Below are 18,972 nucleotides of genomic sequence, written 5' to 3'. Positions count from 1 at the left end.
TGAAAGGATGAGTAGAATAAGAACTGAAAATTGACCACTGGATTTGGCAAAATAAACACTGATGGAGATCTTGACAAGAATAGTTTCAGTGGAGTGGTGCAGACAAAAGCCTGACTAGAGTGAGCTAAGGGAAGATAACAGATAAGGAAATGGTGGCAGCAAGTAGAGGCCACACTTAGAGGAGTTTTTCCAAAATGGAGAGCAGAGAAATGGGACAGTAGCTGAAAGGTCATGGTGTTAAAGAAGGATTTTTTTCAGGTAGGAAAGATTACTGCATGTTTTTGTGTTGGTAAAAATTGTAAGTAGAAAGGAAGGTAAATCCAGAATATATAAAGAAACCCAGGACTTCCCTGGTGCAGTGGTTAAGAATCTGCCTGCCAATGCACGGGACATGGGTTCAAGCCCTGGTCCAGGAAGATCCCACATGCCGCAGAGCAACTAAGCCCATGCACCACAACTACTGAGCCCACAAGCCAGAACTACTGAGCCCTGCGTGCAGCAATGAAAACCCAATGCAGCAAAAACTAAATAAATAAAAATAAACGTATTAAAAAAAAGAAATCCATAAGAAAAAGACAAACACAAATATGGGGAAAAATTAAAAACAGGAAATTCAAAGAAAATTCAAATGTTCAAAAACAGAAATATAAGCAAACACACTAGTAATCAGTGACATGTAAAATAAAACAAGATATTACTAAACAGACTGGCAAAAGAAAGTTTAAATCTGACAACATAAAATAACAATAAGGCTGTGGGAAATAAGTACAAAAATAAACTGCTGGTGGGAATGAAAACTGGAACAGCCACTCTATAGGGCAATTTGAAAACTAAAAATGCAAATGCACTTTGTCGCCAAAATTCCATAATTCCATGTCTACACTAGACAAACACCTGTACACGTGCACAAGGAGACACAGAATGTCCACTGTAGCAGATATTTTTGATAGTGAAGCAATCTAATGTTTATCAATAGGCAATAGATAAATAAAATATGGTCCCTATATACAATATTATACAGCAACAATGGGAATGTAACAAATCTATTAAATATCACATGGATATTTTAAAAAATAACATTATTTTCCATGGATGTGTATATATGAATGTGAAAGATTAAAAATGGTCTGAAAGGACACACACCAAACTCAGAACAGTAGTTGCATCTAGGGTTGTGAAAAAGGACTGAAGGTAGTGATTCATTTTTTAAAAAGGAGAAAAAAAGGGAGGGTAGAAGAAAAAACAAAAAAACTGTGAGCTAATAAGCCAAATCTATCAATGGTTAATTCTGGATGGAGGGAATACAGTAGAACAGGGAGTTGGCAAAATACAGTTCATGGGCCCACCACCTGTGTTTGTAAATAAAGTTTTACTGTTCCAGTGTTTTACTCACTCATGTATTGCTATGGCTACTTCTGCACTACAATGGCAGAGGTGAGAAATTGTAACAGAGACTGTATGCCCTGCAAAGTCTAAATATTTACTCTCTAGACCTTTATAGAAAAAGTTTGCTGACATTTGCAGTATATTCTCTTCTTTGCACTTCCCTGTATCTCACCTTTCCCCCAAATTTAAGACCACTTAAATAACCTGAAGAGATTCAGACCAAAGTCCCAGAGAAACAAAGAAAAAATTCTAAAACTGTCAGGTTTTTTTAATCATAAAAATACTACATTATTTATTATTATACTTTTTATAGACTAAACTGAAAATATTAATCAGAACTATTCTGTAACATAGTTTAAATGATTGGTGAATTACAGAAATACTCCATATAGGGAAAACATATATAGGGCAGTCACATTTAATATGAGGGATGTGTTCCTGAAAATCCTGAACAATTCAAAACCAACATAATTCAAGACTAATTGTCCCACACATATAAAGTAGAGGAGGGATGCATTATCAGAGTCATAAGCCTATAACCAATATAGAATATTTTTATAATACATATTAATAATACTTATTAATATAAGGTACATTAACAACGATTCATTATACAGTTAGGCAGTTAATAACAAAATTATTAATTCTACAACATGGCGATCTATTAATAATGTAATTTTAAGATATAATTTAATGTACAATACATAGCATACATATAGACACAAAATTAACTTACTGATAGTTCATTAACTAATGTAGTATACTGCCTGAAAATAATTAAGTAGAGTTATCACCATCTTCCAACAACACTAATAATGGGAGAGTTAAGAGATATCGAACTAAGTAGGATAAACTATCTCTCCACATTACGGAGAAAGCTGGTCTGATTCCCTGGAAGACTTTTGCTAAAGAATGAATCTAATGAATCTAACGTGGTTTGTTTTTTTTTTCTCATTTTTTCTTTTTTCACTGAGGATTTCTTGATATGCAGACACACTGTCCGTCTTTCGCCTTGCCACTGTGGAACCGCAATCCACATTTGGATCATCTTCAAATATAGCAACTGGTTGCTGAAATATGGTCAAAAGTCTATGCCAGTCACTTCACTGCTAGTTGATGTGTTAAAGGCCCAGGCTAATTGCTGGGGCCCTCTTCCTTTGTTTTTCTAATTCTAGCAAGTCTTCCTTTATTAATCCCTGGGCAACAACCCAAGCAAAATTTCAACATTCCTTTCAACAACCTTGCACAAATTTACCTTCTTTACCATTTTCATAGCTTTTTTTTTTTTTATTAATTCATTTAGTTTTGGCCGTGTTGGGTCCTCGTTGCTGCATGCGGGCTTTCTCTAGTTGTGGCGAGCAGGGGCTACTTTGTTGCGGTGCGCAGGCTTCTCATTGCAGTGGCTACTCTTGTTGCGGAGCACCGGCTATAGGCGAGAGGGCTTCAGTAGTTGTGGCTCATGGGCTCTAGAGTGCAGGCTCAGCAGTTGTGGCTCACAGGCTTAGCTGCTCCACGGCATGTGGGATCTTCCCAGACCAGGGATTGAACAAATGTCCCCCGCACTGGCAGGCGGATTCTTAGCCACTGCACCACCAGGGAAGTCCCTTATAGCTTCTTTATTACCAGATGTTATGGTGTCTTCCAAGTTAAAGCCTCTTTAAATTCTGGTAAAGCTGAAATGTTTTGATAGCTTCAGTGTTAGCAGATACAGCTGGCCTGCTCATTTTTATATTCTTAAAACCTTGGTGGGCTTTAAAATTGGAAAGCCAGCCATGACTTGCAGTAAACCTTTTTGTCTCAGTGTCGCCTCCTTTCAAATCATCAAAAATACTTCATGCCGTAGCACAGATGATAGCTTGGCCCTAGGGACGCATTATGGCAGCACTGATTTTGCAGCTGTGTTGCCAGGATTTCTTCCATTTATTCCATTATCCTTGCCTGGTTACAAGATAATTTTGTGAACTAAAGAATGTACCTGCTTTAATACTGCTTTGGGGTTTTTTGAGCATTATCTCTAATACTCTGCAGGGTGCACTCTCCTAAATTAACAGCATGAGATATCATAGCAATGGTCTGGCCTTCTTCACAAAGTTTTATCACATCTAACTTCTGCTCCAAATTTAGAATTTGGGGCACATTTTTTAGTATAGCAACACCACTTAATGAACATGAATGACGCTGTTATATGATATCAATATTTAAAAAAAGATTTGAATTGTATCAAGAGCAAATGTTAAGAGAGCAACACAACAGTCACTGAAAACATTAACTCAAGATCTGACACATTAGGTTCGTGTGATACTGATAAAGGATGATAGGAATTTTGTTTTCCTGCTAAAGTGATGCTGACATAGGACAACAATGAGATAGTCTGCAATTCTTTCAGCCTGCCAGATTTGAAATTATATATTTCTTTAAATTTTTTTTTAAATCTTGGGAAGTTTCACAATAAAGTGGGAATTTAAATATATTTTTATTTTGCACTATTTTCAGCCTCACGTAATTCAAAGATGCATAAAACAACAATATACTGAACTTTTTCAAGAGACCTTCTAGTCTAAAAGAAAAATACTTGAATGTAGTAAAAGAGAAAAATAAGCAACCAGACGGAATTAACAAGTATTTAAAGAAACTCAGGAACCAGAACACAAACAATAAAATCAGGAATGCATTCTTATTAATGATCTAACTTTAAGATTCAAAAACAAAAATCAGTGTATAATATATTACTCTACTTTTTAAAAAGACTAAGCAGCAAATAGACATGAACTCAGACATATATTAGAAGGCTATATCCAAAATGAAACTAAACCCAAGGGGCATTAATCAGGAAAATATTTAATAAAACTTACATCTTCAATGATCTTTGCTGCCTCTTTAGTATTAACTGCACCTGTTATAAATTAAAACATACATTATCCCTAGAATATACAGAAGTAAACACTAAAACCAAGAGGTTACTTTCCTCTTGCTAAGGTGGTCTACAGCCTAGTCCAGAATTTCTCAAAAAGTGGTACAAGGAAACTTGGCATCAATACTACCTGGGGTGCTTGGTAAAGGTAGGGATTCCTGGGCCTAATCCCATCCTACTGTATTAGAATCTCCGAAGGTAAAGGCAGTGATATTAAAATCAATTGGGAGATTGGGACTGACATATATACACTAATATGTATAAAATGGATAACTAATAAGAACCTGCTGTATAAAAAAATAAATAAAATAAAATTCAAAAAAAGGGCTTCCCTGGTGGCACAGTGGTTGAGAGTCCGCCTGCCGATGCAGGGGACGTGGGTTCGTGCCCCGGTCTGGGAAGATCCCACATGCCGCAGAGTGGCTGAGCCCGTGAGCCATGGCCGCTGAGCCTGCGCTCCACAACGGGAGAGGCCACAACAGTGAGAGGCCCGCGTACCGCACAAAAAAAAAAAAAAAAAAAAATCAAAAAAAAGAGATAAATAAATAAAATCAATTGGGTTCTTAAAAAAATAAACTATACATGCCGCTTGCTACCCACTTCCCTCAGAGACAGAGGGGCATGTTTCCTCATATAAACATATATGTAAACATTACCAATAAGAGCTATTTACCCTAGACAACACTCACCTCTACAGTCTACCCAAATGCCTTTACATCAAGTCATACCTTTTAAAACAACATTCTCTGTGAGCTGGGCAGGAGATATTTTTGCCAATGACACCACATTGGTTATAACTGGTATTGTATTTGTCCTTGCAGAAGGGAGCTCCACTGAAGCAGTTTGTGCCTTAGAAATATTTACTGATTAAAATAGACAAAAAGGTAAGACCTAGTATAAACAAAAGGATCACACACACACATTAAAAAAAACCCTGTTTAACAGCTAAGTTTCAAGGTACAATGCAAATATCTAACTCTGTATAATGTTGGGTTGGGTGATTCTGTTCAGATTAGTGTTCATTAGGACTTAAAGGGTACCTGATTCTCTAAAATTATAAACTTCAACTGATACTTAATAGGTGAAAATACAGGTATCAGCTTCAGGATTAACCGGACTTTTCCGTTAGTGAATACTAAAATTCCTACACCTAAGCTTGATTCAAATAAAAATTTAACATGCTAATTTTTATAAGTAAGTTGGTGATGTAGCTGTCCATCCACATAAAAACAGTGACTTTGTTAACCCACATTATACAATGAAAATTCTACCACCACCCTAACTGGTCTTACGGAATGAATGATAACACAAAAGATTAGTGCAAGGCATATGTGATTAAGGTGATGATTAATAAGATTGCAAAGGCAGACAAAGGCCAGACTTTAATGTCAAAGCACATGAATTCTGTCAATTCAGCAGCATGCCAGGCTTTGAGGAGAGAACATAACATCAGATGTTTTTAGTCTAACTCAGAGAAGTGCTACTTCAGAGAGCTACTTTCAGAACATGCCACATATCTATTCATCTGGATATTCTGACCACATTAGCTGTCCTACTTGCAAAATTATTTTATTCTTAGCCAGGAAAAACTTCGCTACCTGTGAAGAACTGGTCTACTTTATTTTTTCTGATATAATTAATGTGTTGTTCTTTTTTCCTTGGCTACAAGCAAGCTCTGGATCAAATCTGACACCAGTCACAACAACCATATTAACATACTTATATCCTCTTCCTTTGTTTGCCCTGATGTTCTGTTTTTATTTCTGGTTTATTAACTGAATAGCATATATCCCTTAGTGTAAGTTATTTATGTACAGATAATTCAATCAAAAGCAATCAAATCTAATTTTCCTACAAAATCAGTGCTTATATGTTTACTGATTCCTTGGTGTGTTTGATTTTGATAGCAAAAGGCATCAGGATTAATTTTCCCTCAAGAGCAATCTTTAAGAATTCTTACAGGAAAATTTAAGGAAATTCAGGCTATTTGACTCCAGCGAAATTTGTTTTATTATATTATTTACAACTGTGTGTGCTGATAGTAACTTAGGACTGACATAAAGACCCCCTTAGCCAAGTTTAACTTTACCTTTATTTTGTGACAGAGGGTCATTCATAATTTGCTGACGATGACAAAACTCCATGACACAAAATAGGTTACAGAAATGTTTGATGTTTCCTCGCCATTTTATGGACTCACTTAGCTTACCCTGTCGTTTACAACCATCACACTTGGCCATCTGAGAAAGAAATGTAAAACAGGATAGGCTTAAAACTGTAAAATAATGAAAATATAACAATAATCATAAAATCGGAGGAACTATGAAAACAGGATACGTGAGTCAGTTGAGATCACAAAATGTAAGGTTCCTACCTTAAGACACTGTACTTAAAAATATATACACTATTTGTTTCGTATAGATGCCCTCAATTGAGAGGATATAAAAGTTATCTCCTGTTTTCAAAATTACTGATGAAGGAATCTAAAGATAGGCTTTTTTTTTTAACGTTAAGAGGTAGCCTACTGCAGTATAAAGAATATGGGCTTTGGAGTCATAAAGATTTTGACTCATTCAACAAATATCTAACTAGATATCCTTCGTCTTGAGCATTGAGATAGGTCTTGGTCATATAATTATGAAAAAGACCCCCAAAGAAAGTTATATGTTAGGAAGGTAGACAAGTAAACAGGTGATTTCACTGGAATGTTACAGGTGCTGTCCATCACCTACCAGCTTCTTCAGGGGCACATTACTTAACCTCCCTGGACCTTACTTTTTTTCCTTATTTATAAACAGGTAATACTATACCTACCTCTTAGGATTGTGGTGAGGAGTAAATGAAATAACACTTATGAAGCACTGGACATGTATTAGTGGTTCAATTAATTATAGCTTTCTTTGTTAGCCTTTCAAAAAAAAAATTTTTTTAAGAAGGCAGGTGAGGGTTAAGGAGGTCAGAGTCATTTGACCTATGAAGTGAGAACAAGGTCTGACTTCAAATTTCTCAGAGTAACTTTCTGAATGAGAGAGCAACTTAAGGCAACATAACTATGTAAAGTTCTAACTAAAAAAAACCCAAAGTTATAAATAAGGTCCGTGTGCCTTATAAGAAAGCAAAAATTAAAGGAACATATCTTCAAACAACAACAAAGTCTCCCGAAATTCTATACTTTTTTTTAAATTCTTTTATTTATTTATTTTAATTCTATACTCATTACCCCAAAGATTTCATGTTTATATTCAATTGAATTTTGCTTTAGGAGCCCATAATTTATTTACCCAATTCTAAACACCCAATTTTTCTTCACATAATCTGAATATATTTCAAATAGAAAATAATTTGTATGAACTTCAGAAAGCCAAAGAGATATATTACATTTACCTGATAAAACAGAACAGTAAATTTGGTCATGCAGTCTTCACAACAAAACTCTTCTAACTTGCCCTCCAATCGATTTTCTACCAAATTAGGGGATGTCTGTGAACAATAACTGCACATCTTACAGTAGTTTCCCCATCGTTCTCCAAAGTCACGGGCAGAGAGGAATTTGCAAACTGAGAACCAGAGGGATAAAAGCAAGAAACATCAAGTTTATATAAACTTGAAGACAGTAAAGTGAGTTTCTACAGTCTTAGATAGCAACTTTAAGCTAATTTCTAAATACTTGACACAATTATTTGCCTCTAGGTTAAAACACAGTCTTATCTATATTCACAAAACAAATATATCACTTTTGAAACATATACTCTAAATATTAGGTCGTCTATATTCAGAAACATCAGAGGTATTGGGTTGGCCAAAAAGTGTCTTCAGTTTTTAAGTAAAAATAAAAGACACATTTTTCATTTCCACCAAGAACTTCATTGAACAACGTATTCACCCTTTTGTTCCACTACCTTCTGACATTTTTCAGGCAACTTCACAATTCCATCTTCACAAAACTTTTTTATCTTTTTGAGCAAAGAACTGTTCAGGTGCCTTTTACTGTCTTCCAGGAAAATGAAATTTTTCCCATTAAAAGAATTTTGTAAAGACCAAAATAAAAGGAAATCCGAAGGTGCAATGTCTGGTGAATACAGTGGATGAATCAAAACTTCCCAGCCAAGTTGTAACAGTTTTTGCCAGGTCATCAAAGAAACATGCGGTCTTGCGTTATCCTGATGGAAGGTTATGCGTTTTCTGTTGACTAATTCTAGACACTTTTCATCAAGTGCTGCTTTCAGTTGGTCTAACTGGAAGCAGTACTTGTTGGAATTAATCGTTTGGTTTTTCCAGAAGGAGCTCATAATAGAGGGCTCCCTTCCAATGTCACCATATACACAACATCACCTTCTTTGGATGAAGACTGGTCTTTGGTGTGGCTGGTGGTGGTTCGTTTTGCTTGTCCCACAGTCTCTTCCATTCCACATTACTGTACAGTATCCACTTTTCATCGCCCGTCACAATTTGTTTTAAAAATGGAACACTGGGGCTTCCCTGGTGGCGCAGTGGTTGAGAGTCCGCTTGCCAATGCAGGGGACACGGGTTCGTGTCCCAGTCCGGGAAGATCCCACATGCCGCGGAGCGGCTGGGCCCGTGAGCCATGGCCACTGAGCCTGCGCGTCCGGAGCCTGTGCTCCACAACAGGAGAGGCCACAACAGTGAGAGGCCCGCATACCGCAAAAAAAAAAAAAAAAAAAAATGGAACACTGGGACTTCCCTAGTGGTGTAGTGGTTAAGAATCTGCCTGCCAATGCAGGGGACACAGGTTCGAGCCCTGGTCCGGGAAGATCCCACATATCACGGAGCAACTAAGCCTATGTGTCACAACTACTGAACCTGCTCTCTAGAGCCCATGAGCCACAACTACTGAAGCCCACGTGCCTAGAGCCCGTGCTCCGCAGCAAAGACAAGCCAGTGCAATGAGAAGCCTACGTACCACAACGAAGAGTAGCCCCTGCTCACCGCAACTAGAGAAAGCCCGCGCACAGCAACAAAGACCCAACGCAGACAAAAATAAGTAAATAAATAAATTTATTTAAAAAAAAAGAGAAAAAAGCCAAGTTCAAAAAAACAAAACAAGGGCTTCCCTGGTGGCACAGTGGTTGAGAGTCCGCCTGCCGATGCAGGGGACACAGGTTTGTGCCCCGGTCCGGGAAGATCCCACATGCCGTGGAGCGGCTGGGCCCGTGAGCCATGGCTGCTGAGCCTGTGTGTCCAGAGCCTGTGTTCCGCAACAGGAGAGGCCACAACAGTGAGAGGCCCGCGTACCGCAAAACACAAACAAACAAACAAACAAAAATAAGAACGTCTTCCTTACGTTTAAGTAGAGAATTGCATGCGGAAATACAGTCAAGGTTTTTTTCGCTTAACTTATGTGGAACCCAAACATCAAAGCGATTAACGTAAGCAACGTGGTGCAAATGATTTTCAGTGCTTGATTTGGATATTTTGAGTATGTCAGCTGTCTCCCGCGTGGTATAATGCTGATTGTTCTCAATGTCTCAATTTGATCACTATCAACTTCAACTGGTCTACCCAACCGTGGAGCATCGTCCAGAGAGAAATCTCCAGCACGAAACTTTGCAAACCACTTTTGACACATTCGATCAGTCACAGCACCTTCTCCATACACTGCGCAAATCTTTTTGTGTTTCAGTTGCATTTTTACTTCCTTGAAATAATAAAGCATAATATGCCAAAAATGCTTTTTTCTTCCATCTTCAATATTAAAATGGTTACATAAAAATTCACCAATTTTTTTATTTTTTTAATTTTTGCCCATGTCGGATCTTAGTTGTGGCACACAGAATCTTCGTTGAGGCATGCGAGATCTCCTCGTTGCAGCACGCAGACTTCTCTCCAGTTGTGGCATGCGGGTTTTCTCTTCTCTAGTTGTGGCACGCAGGCTCCAGGGCACGTGGGCTCTGTAGTTTGCGGCACACAGCCTCTCTAGTTGAGGTGCGCAAGCTCAGTAGTTGTGGCGCATGGGCTTAGTTGCCCCGCGGCACGTGGAACCTTAGTTCCCTGATCAGGAATCAAACCTGTGCCCCCTGCGTTGAAAGGTGGATTCTTTACTACTAGACTACCAGGGAAGTCCCCCAAAATTCACCAATTTTGATAAGTCTTTTTTTAAATGCACGCTGATATGACAGCTGTCACATACAATCTAACAAAATTGTTTCAAATGAAGTTAAAGAAAACTAAGTGCTACAAGAGCCATCATACAGAAAAAAACGAAGCAACCTTTTGGCCAACCCAATATAAAAGTTTCTTAAGCCAAGAAGCAGTAATTGCCTAAGTACCCTCTTTATGAATGGGTGCAAAAACAAAAAGATCTCTGAAGTCATAGCTAAACTTACAAAGAGATTTTCTATATACGAATACCATTGACCTAATTATATTTTTTTTTGACCTAATTATATTTTGAAAGTTTTTCTTTATTGAGATTATTATAACATTTAAAAGGATAGAATTTAAAGTGAATTAAGTATATAAACTCAATAAAAAAGCTTCAAATTATACTTCATAAAAGAAATTACTTGAAAATTAATTGTGGATTAACAGCTCAACTCATCATGAATTACTTCATAACAACCATATGCTCTGCGGCCAAAACTGAGCTTTTTTCTTTACCTTCACTACAGAATGGCTTATCAACCCCTGAGAATCGTACAGTCTCCTTTATAATTTTCTGCAGTTTACAGTAGTCACACATTGCCATAACTTTATTTCTCTTTTTGTATTCATCAGAGCAAATCTTGCCACAAAACAGAAACATTTTACCCTGCAGAGGAAGAACAGTCATTAATATCTAATTAAATTAAACAGTTGCTTTATTGTTAAGAAATCCTTTTCTTTCTCATTTCAAAGCAAACCAAGGGACTGTCAAAGATGAAAAGACAAAAATACTTCTTTAGATAAACTCATATTCAATCCCTTCCACGATCTCTCTTTACCTTGTAGAAAAGAAGTTCTGGTTTTGTGGCAAACAGATGGTTACAGTGCTGACACTTGAGTTTAACAACTGTATGGGTTAAAGCAACTTGCTGGGACTGAGCAGAAGGAGGCTGGAGATTGGCTGCGGCAGAGCCACTGACGGAGCTGCGGGAAACGGCAGAGGTGTTACCTCCTCCTGCTGACACTGCTGACCCAGAGGGTGGACTTACAACCACTTGGCCCTGAGACAAGGGCACTGCTGAAGAGTTTGTTCCTTTTGGCTTGTTAAATACATTCTGAATGAATACAAATAAGGCAAAGATTTTATCAACTGAGAAATAAGGTAACTTGATCAATTTCATTTTCTCATTTTAATAAATTAATTCCCCCCAAACGTTTCTTGAAAATTTTATTGAGTAGTTCACAGAAAGAGTTGAAATGGCATACTTCCAGAATAGGACTGAGAAATGCAAATTAAAAGATTGAGGACTAAAATTCAGGCTTTCCAGACAAAGATCTCTAGTACATGACTAATTAATAAATTAAAGCAGCCCTCTCCTTTCCCCCAAGATACCCCTTCACCTGCACTCCCATTACCAACCAGCCTCTCATGGCTATTAAGAGCACAGTGGCCACCAGTAGTCTCTTTCTCCCTGGTGCCAGGGATACTACATCAGGCATCTTCCCACCCAGGAGGATGGGAAACTCTACCCTTTCCCTGTGTATCAGAGAGAAGAGAATGGGACAAGTACGTGGAAGCTTCCATATCCACACCAGGACTCATTATGTATCTGGCCCAGGATGAAACGAAGGGACACATGAGCACATCACCATGCCACCTATCCAAACCATAGCCTAGCTTCCATTCTTTTGAAAGGGAGAGAGCCAAGGGAGAAAGTGGGAGAGAAAGGTAGTTTAGGTGAGCACTCTGAATTAAGAAGGACTGAGGGTCAAATCTTGGGCTCAGACATTTTGCAGAAATGACCTCTTGGATCACAGCTGAATAGAATTTTTTTCTTTCTAACTTAATAAGCATGGTCCTTCAGCAGTTAACATTTGCCATAGACCAACGCCTAAGAGAACTGCAAGGGTAAAGTACTACCTTAGCTCATACCTGGAAAGCCACCACACAACTGGAGCTGCAGAAGCTGTATATAGTTCCATTGGACATGGCTAGGTGATACTGAGGGACTGCTGAGGTTTTGCAACTATGACACAAAACCTGGACACCTTGGTAGCAAAAAATAAAAACCAATGAGTAAGTTACACAGATGAACAAATGATCCAAAAATGTATTAGGAGAGTAAAAAAACCAAATATGCAGTAATATGCAAAACAAAAAAGAAGGAACTTTACAATAATATGTAAAGCTAACCTCAATTAAGTCCCACTTACGCAAAAATTAACTTGGAACTTATACGTGTTTTTTCTCTCTTTTCACATATGAAATTACAAAATAAATACTTCAATCAAGAGAATCACTGAAAAACTTTGTCACTTAAAAATCAGCTCTTGGGCTTCCCTGGTGGCGCAGTGGTCGAGAGTCCACCTGCCGATGCAGGAAACGCGGGTTCGTGCCCCGGTCCAGGAAGATCCCACATGCCGCAAAGCGGCTGGGCCCGTGAGCCATGGCCACTGAGCCTGTGTGTCTGGAGCCTGTGCTCTGCAACGGGAGAGGCCACAACAGTGAGAGGCCTGCGTATCGCAAAAAAAAAAAAAAAAAATCAGCTCTTTGTGGGACTTCCCTGGTGGTCCAGTGGTTAAGAATCCGCCTTCCAATGCAGGGAATATGGGTTTGGTCCCTGGTGGGGAAACTAAGATCCCACATGCCACGGGGCAACTAAGCCCGTGCGCCACAACTATTCAGCCCGTGTGCCACAACTAGAGAGAAGCCTGCGCACCACCACAAAATATCTCACATGCTGCAACTAAGACCCAACGCAGCCTAAAATAAATTAATTAATTACTCAAAAAAAATACTGCATGGATCCTTCAAAGAAAATAAAAATAAAAATCAGCTCTTTGAAACTAAAATAACCTTGGGTCTTTATTTAACCACATAGATCAGTTTAGTTTGTAACGAAGTGAAAGAAAAGCAGTCACATTCTTCTTTAACAGTTACGAAATCTATAAATTTATCAAACTTAAACATTACCTGAAGAAATAACTGTCTTAACTCTGTAAGCAGATAAGCAATTAATAGAGCAGAAAAGCTCTGTTTTTCCTGAGTCGTTCGTAGTCTCAATCATTTCAGCTGAGGGCCTCAATGATTTCCCCAAGGCATATGGAGGAGTTTGGGCTGAATTCTATTAAAATAAAATAAGATTTAGATACCTAGTACAAGCACACGTATATATATATGGTTTAAGGAAGGAAAAATAAAATCTACCTACAACCAAAGCCTTTGGCTAAAATATTTGAGCATGACAATGATAGCAGCTACACTAAGTACAGACTTTCCTAAAAGTTGGGATGTAGGAAAAATAAGTTCTTTCAGACAATAATACAGGCATACCTCATTTTATTGTGCTTCACTTTATTATGCTTTGCAGATACTGCATTTTTTACAAATTGAAGATCTGTGGCAACCCTGTGTCTATCAGTGCCATTTTTCCAACAGCATTTGCTCACTGTGTCACATTTTGGTAATTCCCACAATATTTCAAAATTTTTCATTATTATTGTATATTTTATGGTGATCTGTAATCAGTGATCTTTGATGTTACCACTGTAACTATTTTGGGGCACCATAAACCACGCCCATTTAAGACTAGCTAAATTGATAAACGTTGTATGTGTTCTGACTGCTCCACTGACCAGCTATTTCCCATCTCTCTCCCTCTCCTCAGGCCCCCTATTCCCTGAGACACAACAATATTGAAATTAGGCCAGTTAATAACCCTACAATGGTCTCTAGGTAGTCAAGTGAAAGGAACAGTTACACGTTTCTCACTTCAAATCAAAAGCTAGAAATGATTAAACTTAGTGAGGAAGGCATGTGGAAAGCTAAGAGGCCTAAGGCTAGGCCTCTTGTGCCAGTTAGCCAAGTTGTAAATGCAAAGGAGAAGCTCTTGAAGGAAATTAAAAGTGCTACTCCAGTGAAGACACAAACGATAAGAAAGCAAAACAGTCTTACTGCTGATATGGATAAAGTTTTAGTGTCTGGACAGAAGATCAAACCAGCCACAATATTCCCTTAAGCCAAAGCCTAATCCAAAGCAAGGCCCTACCTCTCTTCAATTCTATGAAGGCTGAGACAGGTGAGGAAGCTGCAGAAGAAAAGTCTGAAGGTGGCAGAGGTTGGTTCATGAGTTTTAAGGAAAGAAGCCATCTCTAAAACATCAAAGTACAATGTGAAGCAGCAAGTGCTGATGCGGAAGCTACAAGTTATTCAGAAGATCTAGCTAAGATAATTAATGAAGGTGGCTACATTAAACAACAGATTTTCAATGCAGATGAAATAGCCTTCCATTGGAAGAAGATTCCATCTAGGACTTTCATGCTAGAGAGAAGTCAATGCCTGGCTTCAAAGCTTCAAGGACAGGCCAACTCTCTTGTTAGGGGCTACTGCACCTGGTGACTTTAAGTTGAAGCCAATGCTCATTTATTATTCTAAAAATCCTAGGGCCCTTAAGAATTATGCTAAATCTACTCTGCCTGTGTTCTATAAATGGAAAAACAATGCCTAGATAACAGCACATCTGCTGACAACACGGTTTACTGAATATTTTAAGCCCACTGTTGAGACCTACTCCTCAGAAGAAAAGATTCCTTTCAAAATATTATTGCTCATTGACAATGCATCTGGTCACCCAGGAGCTCTGATGGAGATGTACAATGATATTAATGTTGTTTTCACACCTGCTAACAAATCATCCATTCTGCAGCCCATGGATCAAAGAGTAATTTTGACTTTCAAGTCTTATTATTTAAGAAATACATTTCGTAACGCTATTGCTGCCATAGATTGTGATTCTTCTGATAGAGCTGGACAAAGTAAATTAAAAGCCTTCTGGAAAAGATTCACCATTCTAGATGACATTAAAAGCATAAGTGATTCATGGGAAGAGGTCAAAATATCTACATTAACAGGAGTTTAGAAGAAGTTGACTCCAACTATCATGGATGACTTTGAGGGGTTTAAGACGTCAGTGAATAAAGTAACTGCAGATTGGTGGAAATAGCAAAAGGACAAGAATTAGAGGTGAAGCCCGAAAGATGTGACTCAATTTCCACAATCTCAGGACAAAACTTTAATGAACAAGGAGTTGCTTCTTACGGCTGAGCAAAAACAAGTGGTGTCTTGAGATGGAATCTACTCCTGGTGAAGATGACTGTTGAAATGACAACAAAGGATTTAGAATATTACATAAATTTAGTTGATAAAGCAGCAACAGGGTTTGACAGGATTGATTCCCATTCTGAAAGAAGTTCTACTGAGGGTCAAATGCTATCAAACAGCTCTGCATACCACAGAGAAATCGTTTATGAAAGGAAGAGTCAATCCATGCAGCAAACTTAATTGTCTTATTTTAAGAAACTGCCACAGCCACCCCAGTAATCACCTTCAGTAATCACCACCCTGAGCAGTCGGCAGTCATCAACATCGAGGCAAGACCCTCCACCAGCAAAAAGATTACAACTCGCTGAAGGCTCAGAGGAATGTTAGCATTTTTAAGCAATGAAGTATTTTTAAATTAAGGTATGCACATTGTTTTTCTAAGACATAATGTTATCGCACACTTCACAGACTACAGTATAGTGTAAACATAACTGTTATATGCACTGGGAAACCAAAAATTTGTGTGTCACTTTATTGCATTATTTGCTTTATTGTGGTGGTCTGTAACTGAACATGCAGTATCTCTGAGGTACGTCTATAAATGCCCTCTCTTTCTAAAGGTGAAGAAAAGACATAATCTATCTAAGTTAGTTATCTAGTAAGCTGCTTTCCTAGCTACAGAAACTGGATGAACTCAATCACATGTCTCTAAAACTCTTAACTGATGAAATGTCTATAAACACTATTTTAGAATTATTTAAGGATTAGCTCTTTACTTTTTGAAAGGACCCACATAGACCAGAAACATACCTCTTTCAACCAAGAATATATATCAATTATATATATAATATGTATATATATAAATTATATTCGTGTGTATGTGTATATAAGAATTGATACATATAATCTTGCTTTATCGCAGTGGTCTAGAACCAAACCCACAATATTTCTGAGGTATGCCTGTAAAATGTAAACTGAAAAATATTAGTAACTACTCATCTATATTAGCAACAACAAAACACATTAAAAGTAATAACTAATTAGTCATAACATACTTCTCTCATCACAAATAATCAGAGAGGACCAAGTAATCCATGAACCGAAGGACCACCCTCAGGACAGACCTGGACATCAATCTAGGATAGAGTCTACCACCTTGAAGGTTACTTAACTAGGAAGACTCTTTATCAGGAGATAGAAAAGATGTTTAATGTATATTAGGAGATTCTACAGAACTACCTGTAGTTCAAGCTGAGTTTCATAATAAAATTTGCCTGTAAGGTTATTCATGTTTTAAGAAACAACAACAATAATAATGCTACCATTTATATAAATTACCAATGTTATTACTTACTGAGTGTTTACCATGAGCAGGCCCCACACTAAGCAATTTACATACACTGTACCATAAAATCCTTTCAATAACATAGTGAGATACTTTAAAAAAATTATATATATATTTTTAATTTAAACAAACTTTAAATTAACAAATAAACAATAAAGTAGGAGACTAAACTTACTTCATCTGGCTCCTAAGTCCAAGCTCCTAACTGCTACCCTGTCACTGACACAATATAAGGTCTTTTAGTAATGAATTAAATAGGGAAGTAAAAGGTAGGAAAATATAAATTGCAAAGTTACAATACATAATCTTCCTGGTAAAAGACGAACATCATTCATGCAGTTGATAGGGTATAATACCAGTAACAAAATCAGGAATGGAAATGATTTTTGGAATACATATATATATGTATATATATATACACACACACATATATATAAAACATGGATTTTATTCTTGTGAAAGTAGTAGCCAGACTGCAAAAAGTGGCTAAGTTTCTAGAAAAGAGATACTTTCCAAAGATGAACATCTATTACCAACTGCTCAAAGGAATTAAAAATAAACCAAACATCCTAACTGAAAAAAACTTTTAATTATCATTTATACCTGTTTAAAAAATAACTTTTTAAAGACCCCATATTATTCAGCAATAATTAAACTGACACAAATTAATATATTTAGTAACGAAACTAATAAATAAAAATTAGCTAAAATTTTAAAAAGGCAGTTGGAAAATAGAAAAAAGAAAACAAAAAAGCTACAGTATTCTAATAAGGCAATGTTGCCAGAATAATTACAATTCATTCCAAAACACATTTAAAATATATATTTTCTAAAAGGAAAAAGATGTTTTATATTTGCTGATTATATCATCTTTTAACTCTTGGTCATAGTTTATTCACAATAATATGGGGTTTTCTTCACTATCAGTATGTCACAGAATATTTCAGACTCATAGCAAATCATGAAATTATATTTGTGAATTCTTGGCCATGAAGGAAACCCTAAAAAATGACCTAGTTCACCTATATCATCTCACTGTCAAATCAACCCTTACAGCATCAGAATCTATCCCATTTTTCAGGAGGGGAAATCACACACCAAGATCAACTGATGGGAAGAGCTCACTCTTTTACGCTGCACTTCATCCCTGTGCAGCCATCTCAGAAGGGGTAAGCCCAACTGTACACAACAGACTGATATTCATACCTGTTTATATGCTGTGATACTTGTTGAACTAAAAACCTTCTGGGACTGGCAAGGACCAGAGCTACTATAGCAATAGCTTCCACAGTTCTCACAACAGTTCATGGTAAGGTTGTTGGTAGAATGAAATTTTGAAAAACAGGCATCACTACAAAGACCATGTACCACATTTTGATATTTAACTTCAAATCGAATCTAGGAAATAAAAACACATACAGATACAAAATAAGCAAAGCCAGTTAAAAACATCTAATCTGTGAAGAGAATCCCAATAAAGGTGAAATTCAACTTACATCAGCATTCTTCTGGCACATACTGCACCTAGTTGAAATGCTATTGGTATATATGGTAACAACAGGTTTTTTCTTTAGCTCATAAGAAGAAAGGCATGATTGGCTGCAGAAATCCTTGCTAGGAGAGGAATTTTCAAATCGGGTTGTGATCACATCCTTTGGATTTAAAATGTCTCTAAAAATAAATAACAAAGGCAAAATGAAATGTGTTCTTCGTAATTGTAATTTCTTCCTCTTTGTGAGCTAAAATAACTACATTTACTAAGGGCAGCTATTGTATAGTAGTAAATGGGTAGCCCTGGAAAAGGCATCTGGGAAACTGGGTTTGATGATTAGTTCTATTACTTATCATCTGAGTGACAATGAGTGAGGCAATTACTGTCTCAATTTCCTCATGTATAAAACAGAGTTTATAATACTGAATTCATAGATGTGTTGAAGGAGAGCTACATTTAAAATATATCTAGCCAGATGCTCATGAAAAAAACATTGAGGCTTCCAGCTCCAACCAACTTTCATCCACTGGAGCCAACAGAACAAGTGGCCATCCCACAACTCCAGACCACAAAACACTTGTCCTCTTACTACCCAGTAGCTGCCAAGAGTAGAAACATGAATGAAATAAGGAATG

The 18,972-nt window shown here is 37.3% G+C and overlaps 1 protein-coding gene and 1 long non-coding RNA gene across 21 annotated transcripts in view; one reads left to right on the top strand and one right to left on the bottom strand.

Moving 5' to 3' along the window:
- Nucleotides 1-18,972, bottom strand: part of ZMYM6 (zinc finger MYM-type containing 6) — a 44,832-nt gene that overhangs the window by 10,296 nt on the left and 15,564 nt on the right. For 18 of the 20 annotated variants that reach the window (XR_004521732.2, XM_033838260.2, XM_033838295.2 and 15 more), the window contains 10 exons: nucleotides 18,342-18,516; nucleotides 18,052-18,243; nucleotides 13,374-13,524; nucleotides 12,333-12,448; nucleotides 11,239-11,514; nucleotides 10,916-11,066; nucleotides 7,682-7,854; nucleotides 6,387-6,537; nucleotides 5,026-5,160; nucleotides 4,239-4,279 (listed from right to left, as the gene is read on the bottom strand). Coding sequence is in view for 19 of the 20 variants with exons in the window: in XM_033838260.2 (XP_033694151.1) it covers nucleotides 4,239-4,279; nucleotides 5,026-5,160; nucleotides 6,387-6,537; nucleotides 7,682-7,854; nucleotides 10,916-11,066; nucleotides 11,239-11,514; nucleotides 12,333-12,448; nucleotides 13,374-13,524; nucleotides 18,052-18,243; nucleotides 18,342-18,516 (1,561 nt within the window). In the remaining variant the exon portion in view is untranslated. The other 2 variants (XM_033838342.2, XM_033838348.2) reach the window with 2 other exon arrangements.
- Nucleotides 1-18,972, top strand: part of LOC141276486 (uncharacterized) — a 42,700-nt gene that overhangs the window by 10,106 nt on the left and 13,622 nt on the right. The window contains exon 2 of the long non-coding RNA XR_012326113.1: nucleotides 17,927-18,014. This is a non-coding gene — a long non-coding RNA (uncharacterized lncRNA). The remainder of the gene's footprint in view (nucleotides 1-17,926; nucleotides 18,015-18,972) is intronic.

Source organism: Tursiops truncatus, chromosome 1, assembly GCF_011762595.2.
Source record: "Tursiops truncatus isolate mTurTru1 chromosome 1, mTurTru1.mat.Y, whole genome shotgun sequence".
Taxonomy (NCBI): domain Eukaryota; kingdom Metazoa; phylum Chordata; class Mammalia; order Artiodactyla; family Delphinidae; genus Tursiops; species Tursiops truncatus.
Note: the sequence above shows the minus strand (reverse complement) of the source record. Positions and strands in the feature narration are given on the sequence as shown.